This window comes from Scyliorhinus canicula, chromosome 14 (assembly GCF_902713615.1).
Source record: "Scyliorhinus canicula chromosome 14, sScyCan1.1, whole genome shotgun sequence".
In the NCBI taxonomy this organism is placed as follows: domain Eukaryota; kingdom Metazoa; phylum Chordata; class Chondrichthyes; order Carcharhiniformes; family Scyliorhinidae; genus Scyliorhinus; species Scyliorhinus canicula.
This window is the reverse complement of record NC_052159.1, coordinates 102429442-102451417: the sequence shown is the minus strand read 5'-3', so window position 1 is coordinate 102451417 and position 21976 is coordinate 102429442. Positions and strand designations below refer to the sequence as shown.

Below are 21976 nucleotides of genomic sequence, written 5' to 3'. Positions count from 1 at the left end.
GCAATGCCAGTGACACCAGTAAGCCGTCCGGGGCCCTCCGGCTCCAGGCCCCCAGAGGACGCCTGCCAAGGGCATCAGAGGCGCAAGAAGCAGCAGGCTGCCTCCATCTCTGATATGCATCCTGGGTTTACACCTAGATATAGCAGCAAAGCACGGAGATGAAGAACATTGAGATCACTGAGTGCGCACAGGGCGCACCATCTGCAGCTATGGAGGTTTTGAATGTTCGCTATTAAAACACGTTACACCTGGTGCACGTCCAACCTCTGTCACATTAATCTTCACAGTGGGCCTGCCTGCGCCCCTGCAATCCTGGGATGGTCCTTTAAGTAAGACACAAGGATCTCAGTGTCCCAGAATGTAGCTGTCATGCATTGGGTGTGCTAGTGCATGAGTCACAGAAGGTTGGTTTACAAGTGCAACAGGTGATTAAGAAGGCAAATGGAATTTTGTCCTTGATTGCTAGAGGGATGGAGTTTAAGACTAGGGAGGTTATGTTGCAATTGTATAAGGTGTTAGCGCGGCCACACCTGGAGTATTGTGTTCAGTTTTGGTCTCCTTACTTGAGAAAGGACGTACTGGCACTGGAGGGTGTGCAGAGCAGATTCACTAGGTTAATCCCAGAGCTGAAGGGGTTGGATTATGAGGAGAGGTTGAGTAGACTGGGACTGTACTCATTGGAATTTAGAAGGATGAGGGGGGATCTTATAGAAACATTTAAAATTATGAAGGGAATAGATAGGATAGATGCGGGCAGGTTGTTTCCACTGGCGGGTGACAGCAGAACTAGGGGACATAGCCTCAAAATAAGGGGAAGTAGATTTAGGACTGAGTTTAGGAGGAACTTCTTCACCCAAAGGGTTGTGAATCTATGGAATTCCTTGCCCAGTGAAGCAGTTGAGGCTCCTTCATTACATGTTTTTAAGGTAAAGATAGATAGTTTTTTGAAGAATAAAGGGATTAAGGGTTATGGTGTTCGGGCCGGAAAGTGGAGCTGAGTCCACAAAAGATCAGCCATGATCTAATTGAATGGCGGAGCAGGCTCGAGGGGCCAGATGGCCTACTCCTGCTCCTAGTTCTTATGTTCTTATGCTCCCTGGGAGTGACATCCGGTGGCAGCTTGGAGTGAGTGGTCGCACGTAGGGTGACTCCTGCCTGGAGGCCTTGTTTTTTGTCCCCTTTACCCACATTTCAGGGAATTTTGGCAAAAAACTTGTACAAAGAGTGGAGGGGGATCAGTTCTCCCCCGAATGGGCATGTCTGCGTGGTATCAAACCCGACAGAAGACAGTGCGAGCCCTGGCTAAGGAGTTAGAGAAAACTCATGGCGCTGTAACAATTGAAAAAATGGTGGAGGGGGAAGGGACGTCGTTGACTGGAATGCTGCCAATGGAGGAGTTGATGTACTTCATTAAGGATGAACTTAGACAGCAACGGAAAGAAATGCAGAGTAACTGGTCGAAGGTGATTGAGAGGGCAGTGGCACCTCTCCGCGTGACTTTAGAAAAGGTGGAGAAGTGCCGAGAGCTCCAGTGGGAGACGGTCCAGCAGGTGGAGAAGTGGTGTCCAACCAAAACGACTGAATTGTGTCACTGGAAGCAGAGATGGTGATTCTGGGGGACATGTGCAAGACACTGCGAGCAAAGGTAAAGGACCAGGGGAACAGGTCCAGGCGGCATTATCTTCAGATTGTGGGCTTACCTGAGGGAATGAGTGCAACGGGCTACGTCACAAGGATATGGCGTGACTGGTGGACGAGAAGGTAGTGGACGGGTGGCGCAGTGGTTAACGCGGCTGCGTCATGGCGCAGAGGACACTGGTTCGATCCCAGCCCATGGTCACTGTGTGGAGTTTAAACATTCGCCCCGTGTCTCGCCCCACAACCCAAAGATATGTAGGGTAGGTGGATTTGCCATGCTGAGTTGCCCTTGTGATGGATCTCTGTGTCTATTCGGAACCCTGGATATCCATTATCCCTTCTTAGTTCCCAAATAACAGAGATCAAGTCTGTGCTTTTTGGCAAAGTTCAATTGAACTTTATTTGTCAGCTTGTGCCACTGGTAAACTTTATTTGTCAATACAAAATTAGGTCAGATTGATTGTCGTTAGCGAATACAGTAGTTGTGTTTTCATTCAATTACAAACCGTGGTAATTCTTCAAATCATGATACATAGCATAAAATGACTGAGTGATTGAAACAAAAAAAAATGGTGATTTAGTAAAAGCAAGCAAAGAAATTAGGTTTTAGAAAGAGATCGATTGATTCCGGAATGGATTTTTCCAACCCGTCAAGTGATTCTTAAGGTGATTATTATCTTAAGGTCTCGCCTTCTTTTCAGCTGTGATTGGCTTTAACTAATTGATAATTCACTCAATTTTGTCAAATTGTCTGTCTATCAATTTTAAGAGATATATGTATTTAAATATCTTGGCGCAAATTTCCCATACCATCGCCTGCCAATTTTCCAACTTATCCACAAATGCATCTGGACATTATTGAAAAACACAGTTTTTGCTAAGAAAGTATCTCTCTGGACTGGCTGTTTCCATAGAAATGGAATTGTCCGTTCTTTCACACAATGGGGCCTTTCAGCCAGCTAATGTCACTGTTCCTTCAGTCTCCAGCAAGTCTCGAGCAATTTGCAAAATGCTCCCAGCTATTCGGCTTTCCTCACTCTCATGGTTAATATGATTTAGTTAATTACTCTTAATGAGTTCTCAATTAAATCTTTAATCTATATCATCTATAGCTAACTAGAAAAGCCAATTTCTATCACCTTGGGAAAATAAAAAAAAGAGAAGGTGCGAGCCAAGGCGCTGGAGATGGTTGGGGCCCATAGGTCCCTGAGGTAGAGGACAAGAGCCGAGGAGTCGCCGTGGGTGGTGATTGTGCATATGCACAAGTTCCAGGGCAAAGATAAGGTCCTGAGGTGGGCCAGAGCGCAGCGGGTTTGCAGTTGGTAAGGAAACCAAATCCAGATTTATCAGGACATTGTTGCTGAGTTGGCCAGCAGGTGGGCAGGGTTCAAAAAGGCCATGACAGTGTTGTACTGGAGCCAGATTCGGTTTGGGGTGTTATACCTGGCCAAACTTTGGGTCACTTTCAAGGACTGGGAATATTACTTTTGGGTTACTTTGAAGGTCCGGGAATATTACTTTGGGATTCTGGTGGAGGCAAATTACTTTATTAAGGAACATAAGCTGGGGAAAGGCTGAAAGAGGAATGTGTGTGGAAGTGCTGTCACTTTTTGTCAGCTGCCCCTTTTTTGGCTATTGAAGTTAAATTGTTGCTTTTGTCGGGGGTGGGGGGGCTTCATTGATGAGGGTATAATGTTGCATTGTATTGCACTCTTTGTTATGCTCTGTACAGTGCGTGAGGGGTTGTAGTGAATCAGGGTGGGGCGGCGGGACGGTTTGAAAATGTTCTGCATGGGGCCATTTTGGTGTGATGTTTTTTGCATTGGGTTGGGTGGGGGGGCCTGGGGGATGGTCTGCGGTGGAGGGCTGGAGAGACGACGAGGGTGTAGGAGAATGCACTGGTGATTGAGCCCTTGGCAATGGCACTTCGGGCCTTGACTGAGTGGTGGGGAATTGAGAGGGTGGGCAGGGAGCACTGGGTGTCGCTGTATGCCGATGGCCTGTTGCTGTTCGTGATGGACCCGTTAGAAAGCATGGGTAGAATCATGGGCTTATTGGAGAAATTTGGGGCCTTCTCTGGCTATAAATTGAATGTTGGGAAAAGCGAAATCTTTCCTGTAAACGCTTTGGGCGGGAGTCGAATCTGTCGGCTCTGCCGCCTAAGGTGGCAAGGGAGGGGTTCCGGTATTTGGGCATCCAGGTAACACATGAGTGCGCCATGATACATAGGTGGAACCTGACTGGGTAGGTGGAGGAGGTTAAATAAGGACCTAAAATTGTGGGTACTCTGCATTTGACATTGGTGGGGAGGGTACAAGTGGTAAAGGTGAACTTATTGCCAAGATTCCTGTTTGTTTTTCAGTTCCTCCCAATTTTCCTACCCAAGGCCTTTTTTCAGAAGGAAGGTGCAGTAATCACCGAGTTTGTGTGAGCAGGGAAGGGACCGAGGGTTAGTAAGGACTCTGTTGCAAAGGCAGAGACAGGAAGGGTGACTGGAGCTCTCGAATTTGCTGCATTATTATTGGGCAGCAAATGTGAAAAAGGTGAGACGATGGTGGTGGTGGGTGGAGGATGAGTCTTAAACAGTTTAGGGTGGTGCATAGCGTCCACATGGCTCGGACCTGAATGAGTGTTTTTTTTCCCCGGAGTTAGTGGTTGGATGCAAAAGGTGTGGGAAAGGGCCCGGCAAACTATGCCCATATGTTCTGGGGATGTGTGGAGTTGGAGACATTTTGGGAGGTGGTGTTTAGGAATCTAACTAGGATTGTAGGGTTTGAGACTGGACCCTATGGTGGTGATCTTTGGGGCGTGGGATGTGCCGGAGCTGCTGGAGGGGAAGGGGCCCGATGTCGTGGCCGTTGTATCTGATTGCCTGGCGACTGATGCTTTTGAATTGGAGGTTGGCTCCACCACCGGGGGTCGCGGCATTGTTGGGACACTTGTACGAGTTTCTCAGGTTGGAGGACATGAAGTTTGCCTTCGGGGGTAGGAGGTGGCTTTGAGGTACAGTGGAGGCTGATCATTACTATATTTAAGGTGTTGTTGCTGCAGGGGTGTGGTGGGGGGGAGTAAATGGGGAAAATGTAAAAACTGTATACTCTGTTGGATGTAAAAGGTGTGTTATTATGTTGAACATGTTTGGAATAATAGACCTTTAAACAATAAAAATCATGCTCCATGGGAAGTGAGCGCACACGTGCATGATCCACAGGTGGTCGCACACAAGTTGAGCATTCAGGGAGTGGAATCCCTTCTTGTTAATGAAGGGCACTCCCTGATGCCCCGGTGCGCGTAAGGCGACATGCGTGCCATTTATTACCCCTGGACCTGGGGCACCCCAGCGTTGGCAGAGAATCCTGCCTCCCAGGCATCGTGATGGGCTTGATCCAGCTCAAAATTGATGTAGTCAGCTGCCCGGGCGTACAGAACACCCGTGACCACACGGATGCACTTGTGATCTGTAGCTTGTGATATGCTGCACAAGTCCCTGGCTGAGCCCTGGAATGATGCTGGAATGATCAGAGCTGCGGTGAACTTCATGGCCACTGGTAGCGGGCGTCCTCCTCTCTTTGAGTGGCAAGTCTGCAAGGATGTGGCACAGGTGGCCGTGGCCGTCTCCGCATATAGCCCCCTGCACATGTGGTGCTACCTGGAGCCTGCGTCGATGCTGCTGCCGCCCTCTCTGGCCACCTGGGCTGCCACCAGCATTGTGAGGGCTGCCGCTGCGAGGTCGGCAACACCATCCATCACACTGTAAGGAATTGCCGAAGGAGAGAGATTGACAGCCAGTTAGGTCCATCTTGGACCCAAGCCTCCCTCACCGTTGTATGTCCAATCTTCTCTGAGCGCCATCCACTGAGCCAGTTGTGCTGGAGAACCCTGTTCTGCACACGCCCCTGGCCACAGCAGGAGCCCAGAGACCCCAGACCTCTGGTTGTGGGGATATCCCCAGTGCTGAAATCCAGCTCTTGGGTGTTTGGTTGTTGGCTGTTGCCTCTGTAGTGCTGACGCCCCCAGGGTTCAGGCAAGGTGCCTAGGTCTCGCAGTTTGTTTGGAAAGCTTGGCAATAACACTCGATTGAGACTTGATACGTGTACCCACGGGAATGCACTTGAGAATATTTTGTTCATTAACAATCGGTATCTTTATACAAAAGAAAATCAAACTACGTACAGTCCACATAATACATTAACCAGTAACAGACAAAGAAAAGGCACCATGCCACACACGGGCATTGATTCACTACAGAATATCGTAACAAACACAAAGCCACAGCAATTGAGTTACACAATGAAAACCAAATGCACATTAAACAGTCAAAAATACAAGGAAGTTACCAGCATCCAAATCAACCTGCTGCTCTCTTCCCCATCCCCTTCCCCAGCAGCTCCCAGCAGCAGACTCTCATACGTGGAAAGTTGCAGCAATGCACCAGAGTCGAGGCTCCCAAACAGGACACCCAAACAAGCCATAGTATCAAAAGGCACCAAAATGTGCACAGACTCCAAACCTGAAACAGTAAACAGTTACCAGCACTAAAACCCACCAACAATCTTCAACGGCATTTCTTCACCACCTTCAAGTTGCTCAGTTGAATCGAGCTGCCACCCGTCCCCTCTTGTAGTACCACCATCTCCACCCAGTCCTTGGTCCAGGCTGCAGAAGTCAAAGTAGCAGTAGCAAGCAACCACACGACTTCCAGATATGAAACAATGCACAGACAGCAGTACAATAAAAGCAACAGCAAGTTGCAAAAGCAGTTCTGCATACCTGCAGCAAGTTGCTGAGTTGAATAGGGCCACCATCTTTCCCTTCCCTTGTGGCACCAGCATCTCGTCATCTGGGTCCAGGCCACAGAAATAAAAGAGGCAGTAGCAAGCAAGCACACGGCTTCCAGACATTGAACATTAAACTGTTAGCAGTACAATAAATGCACCAGCAAGCTGCAAGAGCAGGCCTTCATACCTTCAACAAGTTGCTCAGTTCAGTCGGGCTGCTGCCCTTCCCCTTTTATCAGCTCTGGCAGCAGTTGCATCTCTCTCTTTCCCATTCCTCACTCCAGGCAACAGAAGGAAATGAGGTAGCAATAAGAAGACACATAGCTTCCAAGTAACAGCAACAGCATTCTGGCCACTCTGACTTCACTCCCCCTCTGGCAGCACCCAGCAGCAGACTCCCAAGGCAGCAACAATCATTACCTGAAAGCCACACTAACACAGGACACAGTAGAGGAGTAGAAACAGAACCCCTTCCCCTTCTTCAGACTGGTAGTAAGCTTGCTTACATCTTCTCTTGCCTATTGCAGGCCACAGAAGCAGAAAAGGCAGCAGTAAACAAAAACTAGGCCTTCAGGCATTTATGCAGCCAGAAGTAGGGACATACAGAAAGTACACCATGCAGCCACTTGAGAATATTTTGTTTAATAAACGGTCAACAGTAACAAAGATATGAAAATCAACTCTGTAACATTCCATATATCTCACTAACCATTAAACAACAACATACATCACCGTTCCATTGTGTTACCAATATAAAGCAATATCGGCTCATTTTCAGAAAAAGAACAACCACACGGAATCACCCCTCCCAACCTCAACTGAAATGGAGGATAAGCCTGAGGATGTGTCATCATGTCCAGAAGTTTATTGTAGAAATAATCTGGTCGTCAATGTATGACTTGTTCCACATGTCAGTACCATTCTCCATACAGGAGCTGCAGCTGTGCAGGCCTTTCCACATGGCCCAGTCTCACTGGAACCAAATCCTGGCAACCACATATTCCACTGTCGCTCAAGGTGCAGTTGAACATCCTTGACTTCTAGTGTGTTTAACCTGCGGTGATGTGCCAATTACGTGCAGCACTCGCTACATCAGCAATCTGTGAAAGCATTTCTTTAATGGCATGAGCAGGTGGCCCATTTGGAATAATGTTGCCCACCAGGTCACAAAGCTTCTTCTTGCTTCAAACTAGATTGCCTTCTGGACTTGTACATCCTCCTGAACGTTCCAGGACCCAGGTATCTTAGAAAAAATTACCTTTCTTCGGACTCCAGAAAAAGAAGGAAACAGTAACAACAGCCTCCAAGCATCTGCAGCCATCAGCAGGGGCAAGCAGCAAACCCAGCTTTGCATCTCACAGCCAAAGGGTGTTATAACCAAGAACATGGCTCTGTCCTGGAAGTGTTTGGTATGACAGACAGAAAGTAGCTGCAGTTGTCCCTGTTATGGGTGTACACAATGTTGGAGGATGGCTTGTAAGCCCCGCAGATGCCAAGCCCGACCAACGAGCCTACGCAGCTCCCTAGAGCAGCCCCATTGCACCAGCTTCTTGTTTATAAAATGGCGTGCTAAACTGCTTGCTGGGAAGTCAGTTAGTTCCGGGAGGTTGTTAGATTGAACCTCCATCTTGCTAATGAAATGGACATGTGTCTTAATTGGTGTCTCACCACATCTGAGTGAGATCTGGAACCCACCACTGGGGGCAGGCCGGTTAGATCGTGAACCAATTTGCACCCGGCTCGGATCCTGTTAACCAGCGGGCCCGGATCTGTGCTGGGTACAACGCGGCTGTTAATTCACCCCCATAGATTGTAACACGTTTTGGCTAATCAGAGCTCTGATCAAACCATATTTTTTGTGCTGTTGGCACTCAATGAGACTTGAAGGACATCTTCTAAGACTACGGAGAAGAGCTATGAGATGAATCCCACATGTCTGAGTGAGGTGGGCAGATTAGAATGACTTGAGGTTCTGTAGTGGAGATGGTATACATAGAAACATACACAGAATATAGAAGCAGGAGGCCATTCGGCCTTTCGAGTCTACTCTGCCGTTCATTCTGATCATATAGTTCAATACCCTGATCCCTCCTTCCCTCCCCATATCCCTTTAGCCCCAAGAGCTCTATCTAATTCCTTCTTGAAATTACACTATGTTTTTGCCTTAACTACTTTTTGTGGTAGTGAATTCCACAGATTCACCACTCTCTGGGTGAAGAAATTTCTCCTCACCTCAGCCCTAAAATGTTTACCCCTTATCCTCAAACTATGACCCATAATTCTGGACTCCCCCACCATTGAGAACATTCTTTCTGAATCTATTCTGCCTGATCCTGTTGAATTTTACCAATTTCTATGAGATCCCCCCGCCACAACTCTTCTAAACTCCTATGAATCTCATCCTAACCAATTTAGTCTCTCTTTATATGGCAGTCCTGCCACCCCAGGAATCAGCCTGGCTTATGACTGGTAAATGCAGCAAGGAAAAGTGCAAAAACAACTGGATTGCCAACCTAGTCGGGTCAACATGGGTGCTGCTACCATCACCCTTTGAGCCTCCGCACTCGCACTCTCGTACACAGTAGCAGAATTCTGAGCCCCTGTTTGATCAAGATCACGCACATACAGACACACTACACAGTTGACACGCAGCTGAATGCTACCATGCGTATCATTACTGGAACGCTACACTCAACACCACTCCCATGGCTCCCTGTTCTGGCAAACATCACTCCTCCACATATATGCCGACTTGCATCAACCCACAAGATGTTAGAAATAGTTCTCAATGTCCCCCCACTTGCCACTTGATCCTGATCTATTCAGCCACCCAAGGTATGACTCCCATTAAGGCCAATCTGGACAACCCCACCACCTACACAGGACTTCAATGCAAATGCCACCTGGACAAATGAATGGGAATCATTGAACATGATAAACAAGTGCCTGGTTTTAACCTTTCAAGGAAAGGACGGTCCAGCCGTAACGGGTTCAGGACCGCCCACAGTCCCAACTTGGCCAACCTCCCAAAGATGGGACATTAGTGTCAGCCTCCTGTGCGTGTGGGAGAGAGCAAACTATGCACCACGTAGAAGCATGTCCAATCCACAGACTCGACCAATGCTTATACACACTCAACATGGGGCAGCATGGTAGCATAATGGTTAGCACAATTGCTTCACAGCTCCAGGGTCCCAGGTTCGATTCCCGGCTTGGGTCACTGTGCGGAGTCTGCACGTTCTCCCCGTGTGTGCGTGGGTTTCCTCCAAGTGCTCCGGTTTCCTCTCACAGTCCAAAGATGTGCAGGTTAGGTGGATTGGCCATGCTAAATTGCCCTTAGTGTCCAAAATTACTCATATTGTTGGTTGGGGTTACTGGGTTATGGGGATAGGGTGGTGGTGTTGGCTTGGGTAGGGGTGCTCTTTCCAAGAGCCGATGTAGACTCGATGGACCAAATGGCCTCCTTCTGCACTGTAAATTCTATGATTCTATGAACACAGCAGGACTGAGTGAAATTGCATATTATCCTTGTTGCATGAATCATATCTCTGCCCAACTCTAAATCCCACAATTGTTTTCTGTCCCTTGTCATTTGTTACATCCATTTAAATTGATTCTGAGTGGCTACTGAACTAAGGCCTTGTTTCTTTATGGTCTTTGTTCCATCCATTCTCTGAGAGCTACTTTCATCTTTTTCCACTTTGCTTTTCAGTTCTATTAGTCAAGTACCTGAGAATATTTAATTCCCAACATTGGTCACTCCGCACACCCAAGCCGGGAATCGAACCTGGGACCCTGGAGCTGTGAAGCAATTGTACTAACCATTATGCTACCGTGCTGCCCCATGTTGAGTGTGATAAACGTTGGTTGAATCTGTGGATTGGACATGCTTCTACGTGGTGCATAGTTTGCTCTCTCCCACAGGCACTAATTGCCATTAAATTTAACCCATTTACTTTTATCTTTGCTATTAAATTGCCTATTTTATAGTGACTGCTCTGCACAGATATAGCTTTAACCTTTTTCTATTTTTCACTGATATCGTCTTGGTTAGTAATGTCCCATTACCTTTAAGCCTCCTGTCCCATGTTCTGTATTATTTTCGTTCAATCACTTATTTACTGACATTTCTGTGCTTTTAAATTTATCTTTTCTTCAATCCTCCCGCCTGCCTGACCTAACACCCATTAGTATAATACTGTATCTACTGGCTGAGTTGTTTCAACACCTTGATTCTCCAAGTCAGGATCCTTTCTTCCCCTCATCCTTTCTTCCTCTCATCCACACCGTATCCTTTATTATCCTTTCTTCCTCTCACTCTTACCTTATCCTTTATTTTCGACACTGCATCCCACCACCATCTTCCACTTTTCAGTTTTGCCTGCCTGTTCTGAACGTCATGTCCTGGGATATCTAATCCCCAAACTTGGTTTCTCTGCAATCATACCTCCATAATAGCTAATCAATTTTACATTATTGGATGAGGTTGGATTAAGGCCATGGGGCGATATGCAAAGAAGGATTAGAAATTTAAAATCTGAGACATTGTTAGAGCGGGTACCATTGTATGGAAGTGAACATGGGTGAACAGGAATTTGTGAATTAGAATATGGGGAGCAGAGCTTCCTCTCTGAGTTCAATTTATGGAGGATGTATGTTTGGAGCACCACCAGGAGAACATTTGAATTGTCAAGTCGAGAGGTAACAATGATATGGATGAGGGGTAACTGCTTGATCTCTCTGGCTGAATACTGCACCAGGTGTTTGAATTTTGCTGCTGTGTAATTCAAGGAACCAGTTTTATTTAAACAAGGTTCCATCAGATTTGTGGCATCAAGAAATTTGTTTCAAATTGTGTTTAATTTGTACATGTATTCAAACTTAATGTAGTGTGTATTTAATGTGTTTGTTTTTAATTGACAAACTTTCTTTTGTTTGATATTGATTAGGAAAGGGACGAGGTCGAGGCCGATCAAGACCTGAAGAAGATGACGATCTAGCAAATGCGAGACCATCTGCACCCAGCACGTTGTTTGACTTCTTAGAATCAAAGATGAGTTCGCTGAGTGTTGAAGGTGGGTTTTGTTTGCAGTGTGAGGGAGAAGAATGTTTAAACTGGAGGTTGCTTCTGAACCTGTCTAATTGAAGATTCTTTGAAAATAATAAGTAGTTTATGTTGAATTGAGATTTTTCTTACGAATTCATGGGATATGGGTGTTGCTGGAGAGGCAAGCGTTTATTGCCCATCCATAATTTTCCTTGATCAACCCCAGCATCAGCATATCAACATCCTGGGGTTGCCATTGACCAGGAACTTAACTGTATTACCCATATAAATGCAGTAGCTGCAAGAGTAGGTCACGGGCTGGGAATCCTGTGGCAAGTGACTCTTCAAACCATTTGCAAGACAAAGGTCAGGAGTGTGATGGAATACTCTCCACTTGAAATTGGATGAGTGCAGCCCCAACAATACACCAGAGGTTCTGCTTAGACAAAGCCTGCTTGATTGGCATGCCATTCACCATAGAACATAGAACATACAGTGCAGAAGGAGGCCATTTGGCCCATCGAGTCTGCACCGACCCACTTAAGCCCTCACTTCCACCCTATCCCCGTAACCCAATAACCCCTCCTAAACCTTTTGGTCAATAAGGGCAATTTATCATGGCCCATCCACCTCACCTGCAAGTCCTTGGCCTGTGGGAGGAAACCGGAGCACCCGGAGGAAACACACGCAGGCACGGGGAGAACATGCAGACTCACACAGACAGTGACCCAGTGGGGAATCTAACCTGCGACCCTGGCACTGTGAAGCCACAGTGCTAGCCACTTGTGCTGCCCATCTTAAACATTCATTCCCTCCATCACCAACACACAATGTGTACTGTATGCAGAATATACTACAGCCATTCACTGAACCTCCTTCAACAGTATCTTCGAAACCCACGACCTCTACCAATTAGAAGGACAAGGGCAGAAGATGCATGGGAACGCCACCACCTTTTAAGTTCCACTCCAAACCACTCACCATCCTGACACGGGACTACATCACCACTCCATCAGCGTCACTGGGCCAAGTCCTGGAACTCCCTAACAGCACTGTAGGTATACCTCCATGATGGATTGCAATGGTTCGTGAATGAGGCTCACCACTGCCACCTCAAGGCCAATTCATGATGAGCAGCAAATGCTGGCTTTGCCAATGCATGAAAGAATAAAATAAATCGTTTTGAGTTGTTTGATGCCAGGCATTCTTCCTGACCAATGTGACCCAAACATGAATATTTATTGAGCTTGTGCATTAGAATCAACAGAAGTCTGAAATTAAATACCACTCTGATCTCTCACATTTTGGGAGGTAATCCTATGGTTACAGGTGCTAATTTACATTGTTAGAAAATGCAAACCTGTGTTTTCGGGATTTCTTTAAGGATGGGAAAATAGATAAGCAGTATGTTCGTTGTAAAATGAAAATATGATGATCTTCCTCAGTTATCATGTGTGTATACCTACTTAAAATCATGATAGCAATATATGAAATAATTACATTTCACATCGGTAACCTGATGAACAAGTGAATGCTGATTCTGAGCTATCTGTTCTAAAACGATCTAAGTCGGGCTTCAATGATCAAAGTAGCATTTGTTCAACAAATTTGCAGTCGTGATTATTTTGACCGTAATTGAACCCTCAACCATATTTTCAAGCAGTGCATTCCAGATTGTAACTACTCAGTCCAAATACACTATATCAACACCATTGTCCTTATCAATCCTCTGGTACCTCATCAAAAAAACTAAATCAAGTTGGTCAGAATATTTTACTTTTAACAAATCTGTGCTGGCTTTCCTTAAATAATCAATAATTGTTTAAATGATACGTAACTCTGACCTGAATGCACCGAGGTTAAACCGACTGATTTACACAGAATTTACAGTGCAGACGGAGGCCATTCAGCCCATCAAGTCTGCACCGGCCCTTGGGAATGGCATCCCATTTAAGCCCACACCCCCACCCTATCCCAGTAGCCCCATCTAACCTTTTTGGATGCTAAGGACAATTTAGCAGGGCCAATCCACCTAATCCATATCTTTGGACTGTGGGAGGAAACCGGAGCACCCGGAGGAAACCCACGCAGAGACAGGCAGAACGTGCAGACTCCGCACAGACAGTGACCCAAGCCAGGAATCGAACCCAAGTCCCTGGAGCTGTGAAGCACCAGTGCTAACCACTGTGCTAACATGCCGCTCACCGTTGGTTGCTGGACTTATTCTTACACTTTGATTACATTTTTACCTCTGTATCCAAGGCGGATTGGAAAACTGTCTTTGTACATCTGCAATTTCAACCCTGACGTCTCTCGTCTTCCTTTAACACATCCTATCTGGCCTTCGTGACTGAATCAGGTTCTTTAAGGACATCAGGTCTTTCTAGTACCTCTGCTTTATTGATTCTTAGCCTAGTTTATTTTTCAAATACCTCTTTCATTCTTACTTTGGTCACATCCTCTTCCTTGGAAGAGGATTAAAGCACCCTTTTACTACCTCTTTACCATTTATATGCTGATGGTAAACCTTTGGATTCCCCTTTGTTAGATAGTACATTATGCTCTCTCTTTGCCCCCCTTCTTTTCCTTGTCACTTCCCTTCTAAACGTTTTGTGTTCAGCCTGGTTCTCATTTGTATTGATGTGGCGATGCCTGCATTGGACTGGGGTGAGCACAGTAAGAAGTCTTATAACACCAGGTTAAAGTCCAACAGGTTTGTTTCAAACACTAGCTTTCGGAACACTGCTCCTTCCTCAGGTGAAGGAGCAGTGCTCCGAAAGCTAGTGTTTGAAACAAACCTGTTGGACTTTAACCTGATGTTGTAAGACTTCTTACTGTGCACATTTGTATTGTTTTGTTTTATCAAACAATTTTATTGAGGTATTTTTCGGCATTGTAAACAGTTACAGATAACAACAAAAAAACCCATAAAAAGGCAAAAATGTGCAAACATCAACGTAAAATCAATACTTCAATCAAACCATACTGCACAAACCCGCTCCTCTCCCATCGACAGTACCAGCCTATTTATCCCTCCTACTCTATTCTAATCCCCCCCCCGCTGACGTTCACTCTCCCGCGAAGAAGTCGATGAATGATTGCCACCTTCGGGTGAACCCCAGTACAGATCCCCTCAAGGCGAACTTAATATTTTCCATATCCAGCAAACTTGACATGTCCGAAAGCCATAGCTTGGTCTTCGGGGGTTTTGAGTCCCTCCATGCCAGCAGTATTCGTCGCCGGGCTGCCAGGGAAGCAAAGGCCAGAACATCGGCCTCTTTCTCGCCCTGGACTCCCGGGTCTTCCGAAACCCCAAAAATTGCCACCCCTGGACTCATCACCACCCTTGTTTTTAGCACCTGGGACATGATCCCCGCAAATCCCTCCCAGTACCCCATAAGCTTAGGACATGCCCAAAACATGTGAACGTGGTTTGCTGGTCCTCCCCCGCATCTAGCGCACTTATCCTCTACCCCAAAGAATTTGCTCATCCGAGCTACCGTCATGTGGGCCCGGTGAACGACCTTAATTTGAATCAGGCCGAGCCTGGCACATATTGCGGTTGAGTTTACCCTACTCAGGGCTTCTGCCCACAGCCCGTCCTCCATCTCCCCGCCAAGCCCCTCCTTCTATTTGAGTTTCAGTTCCTCCATCTGGGACTCTTCCCCCTTCATGAGCAGCTTATAAATATCTCAGACTCTACCCTCTCCTCCTTCTCCTCTAGAGACTATTCTGTCTTGGATCCCTATTGGCGGGAGGCGTGGGAAGGATGGGACCTGTCTGCGGACTAAGTCCCACATCTGTAAGTACCTGAAATCATTTCCCTTTATCGTACCAAATTTCTCCTCCAAGCCCCTCAAACTCGCAAAGCTCCCCTCCAGGAACATATCACCCACCCTCCTCACCCTCGCCCGCCGCCATGATCGAAATCCCCATCCATGTTCCCGGGGGCAAATCGATGGTTATCACATATTGGAGCCCAGACAGACGCACCCACCTCCCCTACATGCCTCCTCCACTGACCCCATATCCGCAGGGCCGCCTCCACTACCGGGCTTGTGGAGTACCTGGCCGGCGACAGCGGTAGGGGAGCCGTGACCAGGGCTGCCAAACTGGTGCCCCTGCACGAAGCCGCCTCCACCCGCTCCCAGATAGACCCCGTACCCACCATCCACTTCCTTATCATGGCTATGTTAGCCGCCCAGTAGTAGTTGATCAGACTCGGCAATGCCAGCCTTCCGTCGCTGCGGCTCCTCTCCAACATCGCCTTCTTCACCCGCGGGGATTTTCCCGCCCAGACAAAGCTCATGATGATTTTGCCAGTCCTTTTGAAGAAGGACTGTGGGATAAAGATCGGGAGGCACTGGAAGATGAACAGGAATCTAGGGAGGATTGTCATCTTTACAGTCTGCACGCTCATTTGTATTGTTATAAGTCTTACAACACCAGGTTAAAGTCCAACAGATTTATTTGGAATGACAAGCTTTCGGAGCGCAGCTCCTTCGTCACGTGATGTTGTAAGACTTCTTACTGTGCCCACCCCAGTCCAACGCCGGCATCTCCACCTCATTTGTATTAACAACATCTATCATAAACCCCCTTTCCTGCTTCGTCTTGCTCCTACGTAATCAATCCCCTGAAATTGTCCCTCCTCCGGTTGAGTATTTTACTCTGGACTGCTTATTGCTTATTCATGGCTAATCTAAACCTTATGATGCAAAGTTCACTTTACCTAAATCATCCAATATTAACGCTTGATTCACTTAACTTGCCTCATTACCCAGAACCAGATCCAGCATTTCCTCCCTCCTCACTGGGCCTGAAATATACTGAAATGCTCCTCGGTAGACTTCAGAAATTCTTTCCCCTGTCTGCCCTTGTGCTGTTACTACGCAAGTCCAATTTAGGATGTTTGAAATATATTTATTTTCACTACTTTATGGTTCTCTCATCTCTAACGTCCCTGCAAATTCGGTCCTCTACCTTTCCTACTGGTTGGGGAATCACAGGATACACTTCAGTTGTATAATGACACCTTGGGTTGTTTGTTAACTGTAACCAAATCGGTTCTCTCCTTGATTCCGCTAAGACATTTCCTCTCCATCACTGTAATATTTCCTGATCAATATTGCTACCCTTCCTTTCTTTCTTTCCTTCCTTCCCTATCTTTCTTGAATACCATGTGCCCATGTATATTTAGTGCCCAGTTCTTTCAATTTTGAAGCCAATCTCCATTATCGCCAATGATTCACATTCCTGGCCTGATGTTGGCCTGAGCAAGAACACAGATGTTCATGTGCCTATCCTACCAATGGATTTGCAGAATCTTGTGGAGGTAGTGCTGGGGAATACTTCTGCAGGTTTGAGATGTATGCTGCACATAGTCCACATCTCTGTGTCAAATAGAAGGATGGGTATCAGTAGTGCCCTGTAGACCATGAGATGGGTGCCGGGTCTGAGGTCCTGGTCTTCAAATACTCTCTTTCTCAGGTGGCCAAAGGCTGTGCTAGCACACTGAAGGCGTTGTTGAACCGTGTTGTTGCTGTCCGTCCCTGTTGACAGTAGGCTCCCAAGATATGGAAAGTGGTCCATGTTGTCCAAGACCTCATCTTGGATTTTAATAATGGACGCAGAGGGGGATAGCTGGGGGTGGCAGTGTTGTGGGGCAGGCTGGCAGAGGACCTTTGTCTTATGGATGTTTAGTGTAAGGCCCGTGCTCTCAAATACATACAGTGAAGGTGTTGACAATGACTTGGAGAGGGACAACCATGGATCAAGCCTGCTGGCAGTAGAGGTTGAACAAATTCCCATTTGTTCTGTAGTTTAGGTCCATTCCAATGGGGAGCTAGCTGAAGGGGAGATGAAGCATTTGCAGCAAGGACATTGAGAAGAGCATAAATGCAATGACACAGCATTGCTTGACCCCGTTCTGAACGTGAATTGGATCTGTGATAGATAGGTTGGTCAGAATCATGTCTTGTATATCATCGTGGAGTAGGCAGAAGATGGTGACAAACTGTTGGGGACACCCTGAACAGAGGAGGGTGCTCCGTAATCCCTCGCGGTTGACAGTGTCGAAGACGTTTATGGTCAAAGTAAGCCATGTCTGTACCAATGTTTGTACCATTCCCTGCATTTCTCTTGTAGTTGCTATATGATTAAGATCACTTCTTTTGTGCCACTTAGTGGGCAGAATCCGATTTGGGACTTGGGAGGTCTTCTGTCACAGGGAGAAGGTAATTAAAGAGGACTCTTGCGATGACCTTCCCTGTGGCCAGCAGCAGGGAAATTCCTCTGCATTTACTGCAGTCAAACTGGTTACCTTCCTTGAAGATGGTCATGATTATGGCATCTCTGATCCACATAATTTTGGCATATTCCCTCCCTTCCAGATAAGGGAAATTAGGTCATGTATTCATGTCAAAAGTGCTTCTCCACCATGTTTTAGTGCTCCAGCATGGATTCCATCTACTCCTGATGCCTTGTTCTCGATTGCCTTTTTAGGAAAATAAAGCTAGTTTTAAGGGATTTTTATTTATAATGGTAAACATTAGAAATAAGTGCAATTTTAAGTGTGTTAACTTTAGGGCAGCACGGTGGCCTAGTGGTTAGCACAACTGCCTCACGGCGCTGAGGTCCCAGGTTCGATCCCGGCTCTGGGTCACTGTCCGTGTGGAGTTTGCACGTTCTCCCCGTGTCTGCGTGGGTTTCGCCCCCACAACCCAAAAATGTGCAAAGTAGGTAGATTGGCCACGCTAAATTGCCCCTTAATTGGAAAATAATAATTGGCTAATCTAAATTTTTAAAAAAAAAGTGTGTTAACTTTAATGTTTTCGTGCCTGGAAGGGTGAAACCTATAGTTAGATTCAAAGAACAAACAAAGAACAACGAAAAGTACAGCACAGGAACAGGCCCTTCGGCCCTCCAAGCCCGTGCCGACCATGCTGCCCGTCTAAGCTAAAATCTTCTACATTTCCTGGGTCCTTATCCCTCTATTCCCATCCTATTCATGTATTTGTCAAGATGCCCCTTAAATGTCACTATCGTCCCTGCTTCCACCACCTCCTCAGGCAGCGAGTTCCAGGCACCCACTACCCTCTGTGTAAAAAAAAAACTTGCCTCGTACATCTCCACTAAACCGTGCCCCTCGCACCTTAAACCTATGCCCCCTAGTAATTGACCCCTCTACCCTGGAGAAAAGCCCTATCCACTCTGTCTATGCCCCTCATAATTTTGTAAACCTCTTATCAGGTCGCCCCTCAACCTCCGTCGTTCCAGTGAGAACAAACCGTGTTTATTCAACCGCTCCTCATAGCTAATGCCCTCCATACCAGGCAACATCCTGGTAAATCTGTTCTGCACCCTCTCTAAAGTCTCCACATCCTTCTGGTAGTGTCGCGACCAGAATTGAACATTATACTCCAAATGTGGCCTAACTAAGGTTCTATACAGCTGCAACATGACTTGCCAATTCTTATACTCAATGCCCCGGCCAATGAAGGCAAGCATGTCGTATGCCTTCTTGACTACCTTCACCACCTGTGTTGCCCCTTTCAGTGGGCAGCACGGTAGCATAGTGGTTAGCCCAATTGCTTCACAGCTCCAGGGTCCCAGGTTCGATTCCCGGCTGGGTCACTGTCTGTGCGGAGTCTGCACGTTCTCCCCGTGTGTGCGTGGGTTTCCTCCGGGTGCTCCGGTTTCCTGCCACAGTCGCAAGATGTGCAGGTTAGCTGGATTGGCCATGCTAAATTGCCCTTAGTGTCCCAAATTGCCCTTAGTGTTGTTTGAATGGGGTTACTGGTTTATGGGGATAGGGTGGTGTGGGCTTGGGTTGGGTGCTCTTTCCAAGAGCCGGTGCAGACTCGATGGGCCGAATGGCCTCCTTCTGCACTGTATGTTCTATGGCCTCTCACTGTTAATGGCAACATTGCTCCTCCCTCGCTGTCGACAGCCCTGCTGCTCCTCACTCGCTGGCACGTACAAGAGTGGAGAAAGGAGAGCGAAAGAACAGTAGTGACAGGAGACTCGTTAGTTATGGGACCAGACAGGCATTTCTGTGGCTGTAGATGTGACTCCTGTATAGGGTGTTGCCAAGGTCAAGGATGTCGTGGAGTGGTTACGGGACAGTTTTCTGCGGGAGAGTGATCAGCCAGTTGTTTTGGTCCACGGTGGTGCCAATGACTTGGGTAGGAAAGGTGATTATCCTGGAAGCAGACTTTAGACAGCTAGGAAGGAGATTGAAAATCAGGATCATGAAAACAGTAATCTTATGATTAGTCGCAGTTCCACATGCAAGCGAGTATAGAAACAGGAGAATTATGTGATTAAACATGCAGCTGGAGGGGAGGGCATCAGGTTTCTACGGCATTGGGACCAGTTATAAGGAAGGTGGGATCTGTACAAGCCGGCTAATCTGCACATGAATATGACTGAGATAATATCCTTGTAGGAATATTTGCTAGTGCTGTTGGGGGCGGGGGGGGGGGGGGGGGGGGGGGGGGGGGCGGTGTGAGGGAGTATTGAAACTACATTGGTAGGGGACTGGGAACCTGAGGGCAAATTCAGAGCAGGAAACAGGAGATGGAGAATTAGTGATTGACTCTGAAAAACCAGCAGCACAGTTTAAAAAGTGTGCAGCACAGGAATTTGGCAGTGTTGTACTGAGGGCATGGATAGATACATGGCAGTATAATATCATTGCTATAATAGAAATTTGGTTTAAGAAGAGGCAAAAATGGCAGCACAACATCCCTGAATATAGAGTTTTCAGGTATGATAGGGAGGGGGATAAAGGTTGGGGGTGTAGAATTATTTGTCTTTTCGCAGTAACTTCATTGCAGTGTTAATGTAAGCCTACTTGTGACCATAAAGAATCAATCACAGCTGCAATGTTGGAGGATATACTGAGTGAAACACCTAATGAGGTTATATGGGTCGAGCTCAGAAATAAAAAAAGGGTATACTGTAGACCCCCCAGTGGAAGGAAGTTCGAAGATCAAATATGTAGATAGATTTGAGTGCAAAAATAATTGGGCCATAATCGTTGGTGACTTCCCCGATATTAATTTGGACATGAACAGTGTGCAGGACAATGAGGGCACCAAATTCTTGAACTGCATTCGTGCAAATTTTTTTAACCAGCACGTATTAAGCCGAAGGAAAGGGGTACAATTCTGGATTTGGTCTTTGGAAATGAAGCAGGGCAAATGGATGAAGTAGCAATGGGGGACCATTTTGGAGATAGTGACCATAATATAGCTAGATTTAGCATCGTTGTGGAAAAGGACAAAGATAGAAATGTTCTAAATTGGGGGAAGCCAAATTTTACAAAGCTAAGAGGTGACCTGACCAGAAGGAAAAACGGTGTCAAAGCAGTGTGAGGGATTCAAAGTTGAAGTTCTAGGGCACAGTATAGACATGTCTCCACAAAGAAAAAGGGTGGTACTGTGAAATCTAGGGCCCCTTGGTTATCCAGAATCATACAGGGCAAGATAAAGCCGAAAACGAAAGCTTGTGGCAGGCACAAAATACTTAGTATTGTAAAAAATCTGAGGACTGTTGAGAGTACAGGGGTGAAGTAAATATGAAAATTAGGAATGCAAAGAAAGGATAAGAAAAACATTGGATTGTAAAATCAAAGGAAATCCAAAGATATTTCACCAATACATTCAGAGCAAGAACATAACTAAGGAAAAGGTAGAGCCGATCAGAAATGTACATGGTAATTTGTGGGTTGATTCAGAGGATGCGGACAGGGTTCTCGATGGGTACCTTGTCTCTGTCTTCACTAAAGTGAGGGATGATGCAGACATTTTAGTTAAAGAGGAGGAGTGTGAAATATTAGATACAATAAGCATAGTGAGACAGGAAATATTAGAGGGTCTGGCATCTTGGAAGGTGGGTAAATTACCAGGGCCCGATGGATTGTATCCGAGGCTGTTGAAGGTGGCTTTCAGGGGTGCTCCACTGTGCTCCGTGTTGGGGCCCTTGATTTAGACTTCAAAGTGGGTGGCATGATTGGGAAATTTGCAGATGACATGAAAATTGACAGTTTAGTTGATGGTGAAGAGGATAGCTGACAACTCTAGAATGATGATAAATGCACAACTGTTAACTTTCTTTTCTAGGGATGTTGTTTTGCTGTTTCTGTTTACATTTGGAATAAAATATCTTTTTTAAAAAAACCTCCAGAATGGTATCAATTGTTTGGTTCAGTGGGCAGAGAAATGGCAAATAGAGTTTAATTTGGAAAAGTGTGAGGTAATGCAGCAGTTGTGAAAGCACAAGAAGTGAACCGAGATTCAAACAGATACAAGGTGAATTTAAAGTTGATGTTGAGAATTCTTTAACCTGTGATGCACAAATTTACTGGCGTTCACTCTACACGTGCACATACTCGCTCTCACGCATGCTCTCATTCTCCCGCGTGCTCTCACTCTCTCATGCGCGATCTCACACTCATACGTGCGTTCTCGCTGTCGCACCCGCGCGCTGTCGCACCCGCACGCTCTCG

General features: G+C 46.4%; 1 protein-coding gene across 7 annotated transcripts in view; it reads left to right on the top strand.

The window, feature by feature from the left end:
- tdrd3 (tudor domain containing 3) overlaps positions 1-21976 on the top strand; it is a 183913-nt gene that overhangs the window by 90905 nt on the left and 71032 nt on the right. For all 7 annotated transcript variants that reach the window (XR_005463113.1, XR_005463115.1, XR_005463114.1 and 4 more), the window contains one exon: positions 11366-11491. Coding sequence is in view for 3 of the 7 variants with exons in the window: in XM_038817691.1 (XP_038673619.1) it covers positions 11366-11491 (126 nt within the window). In the remaining 4 variants the exon portion in view is untranslated. The remainder of the gene's footprint in view (positions 1-11365; positions 11492-21976) is intronic.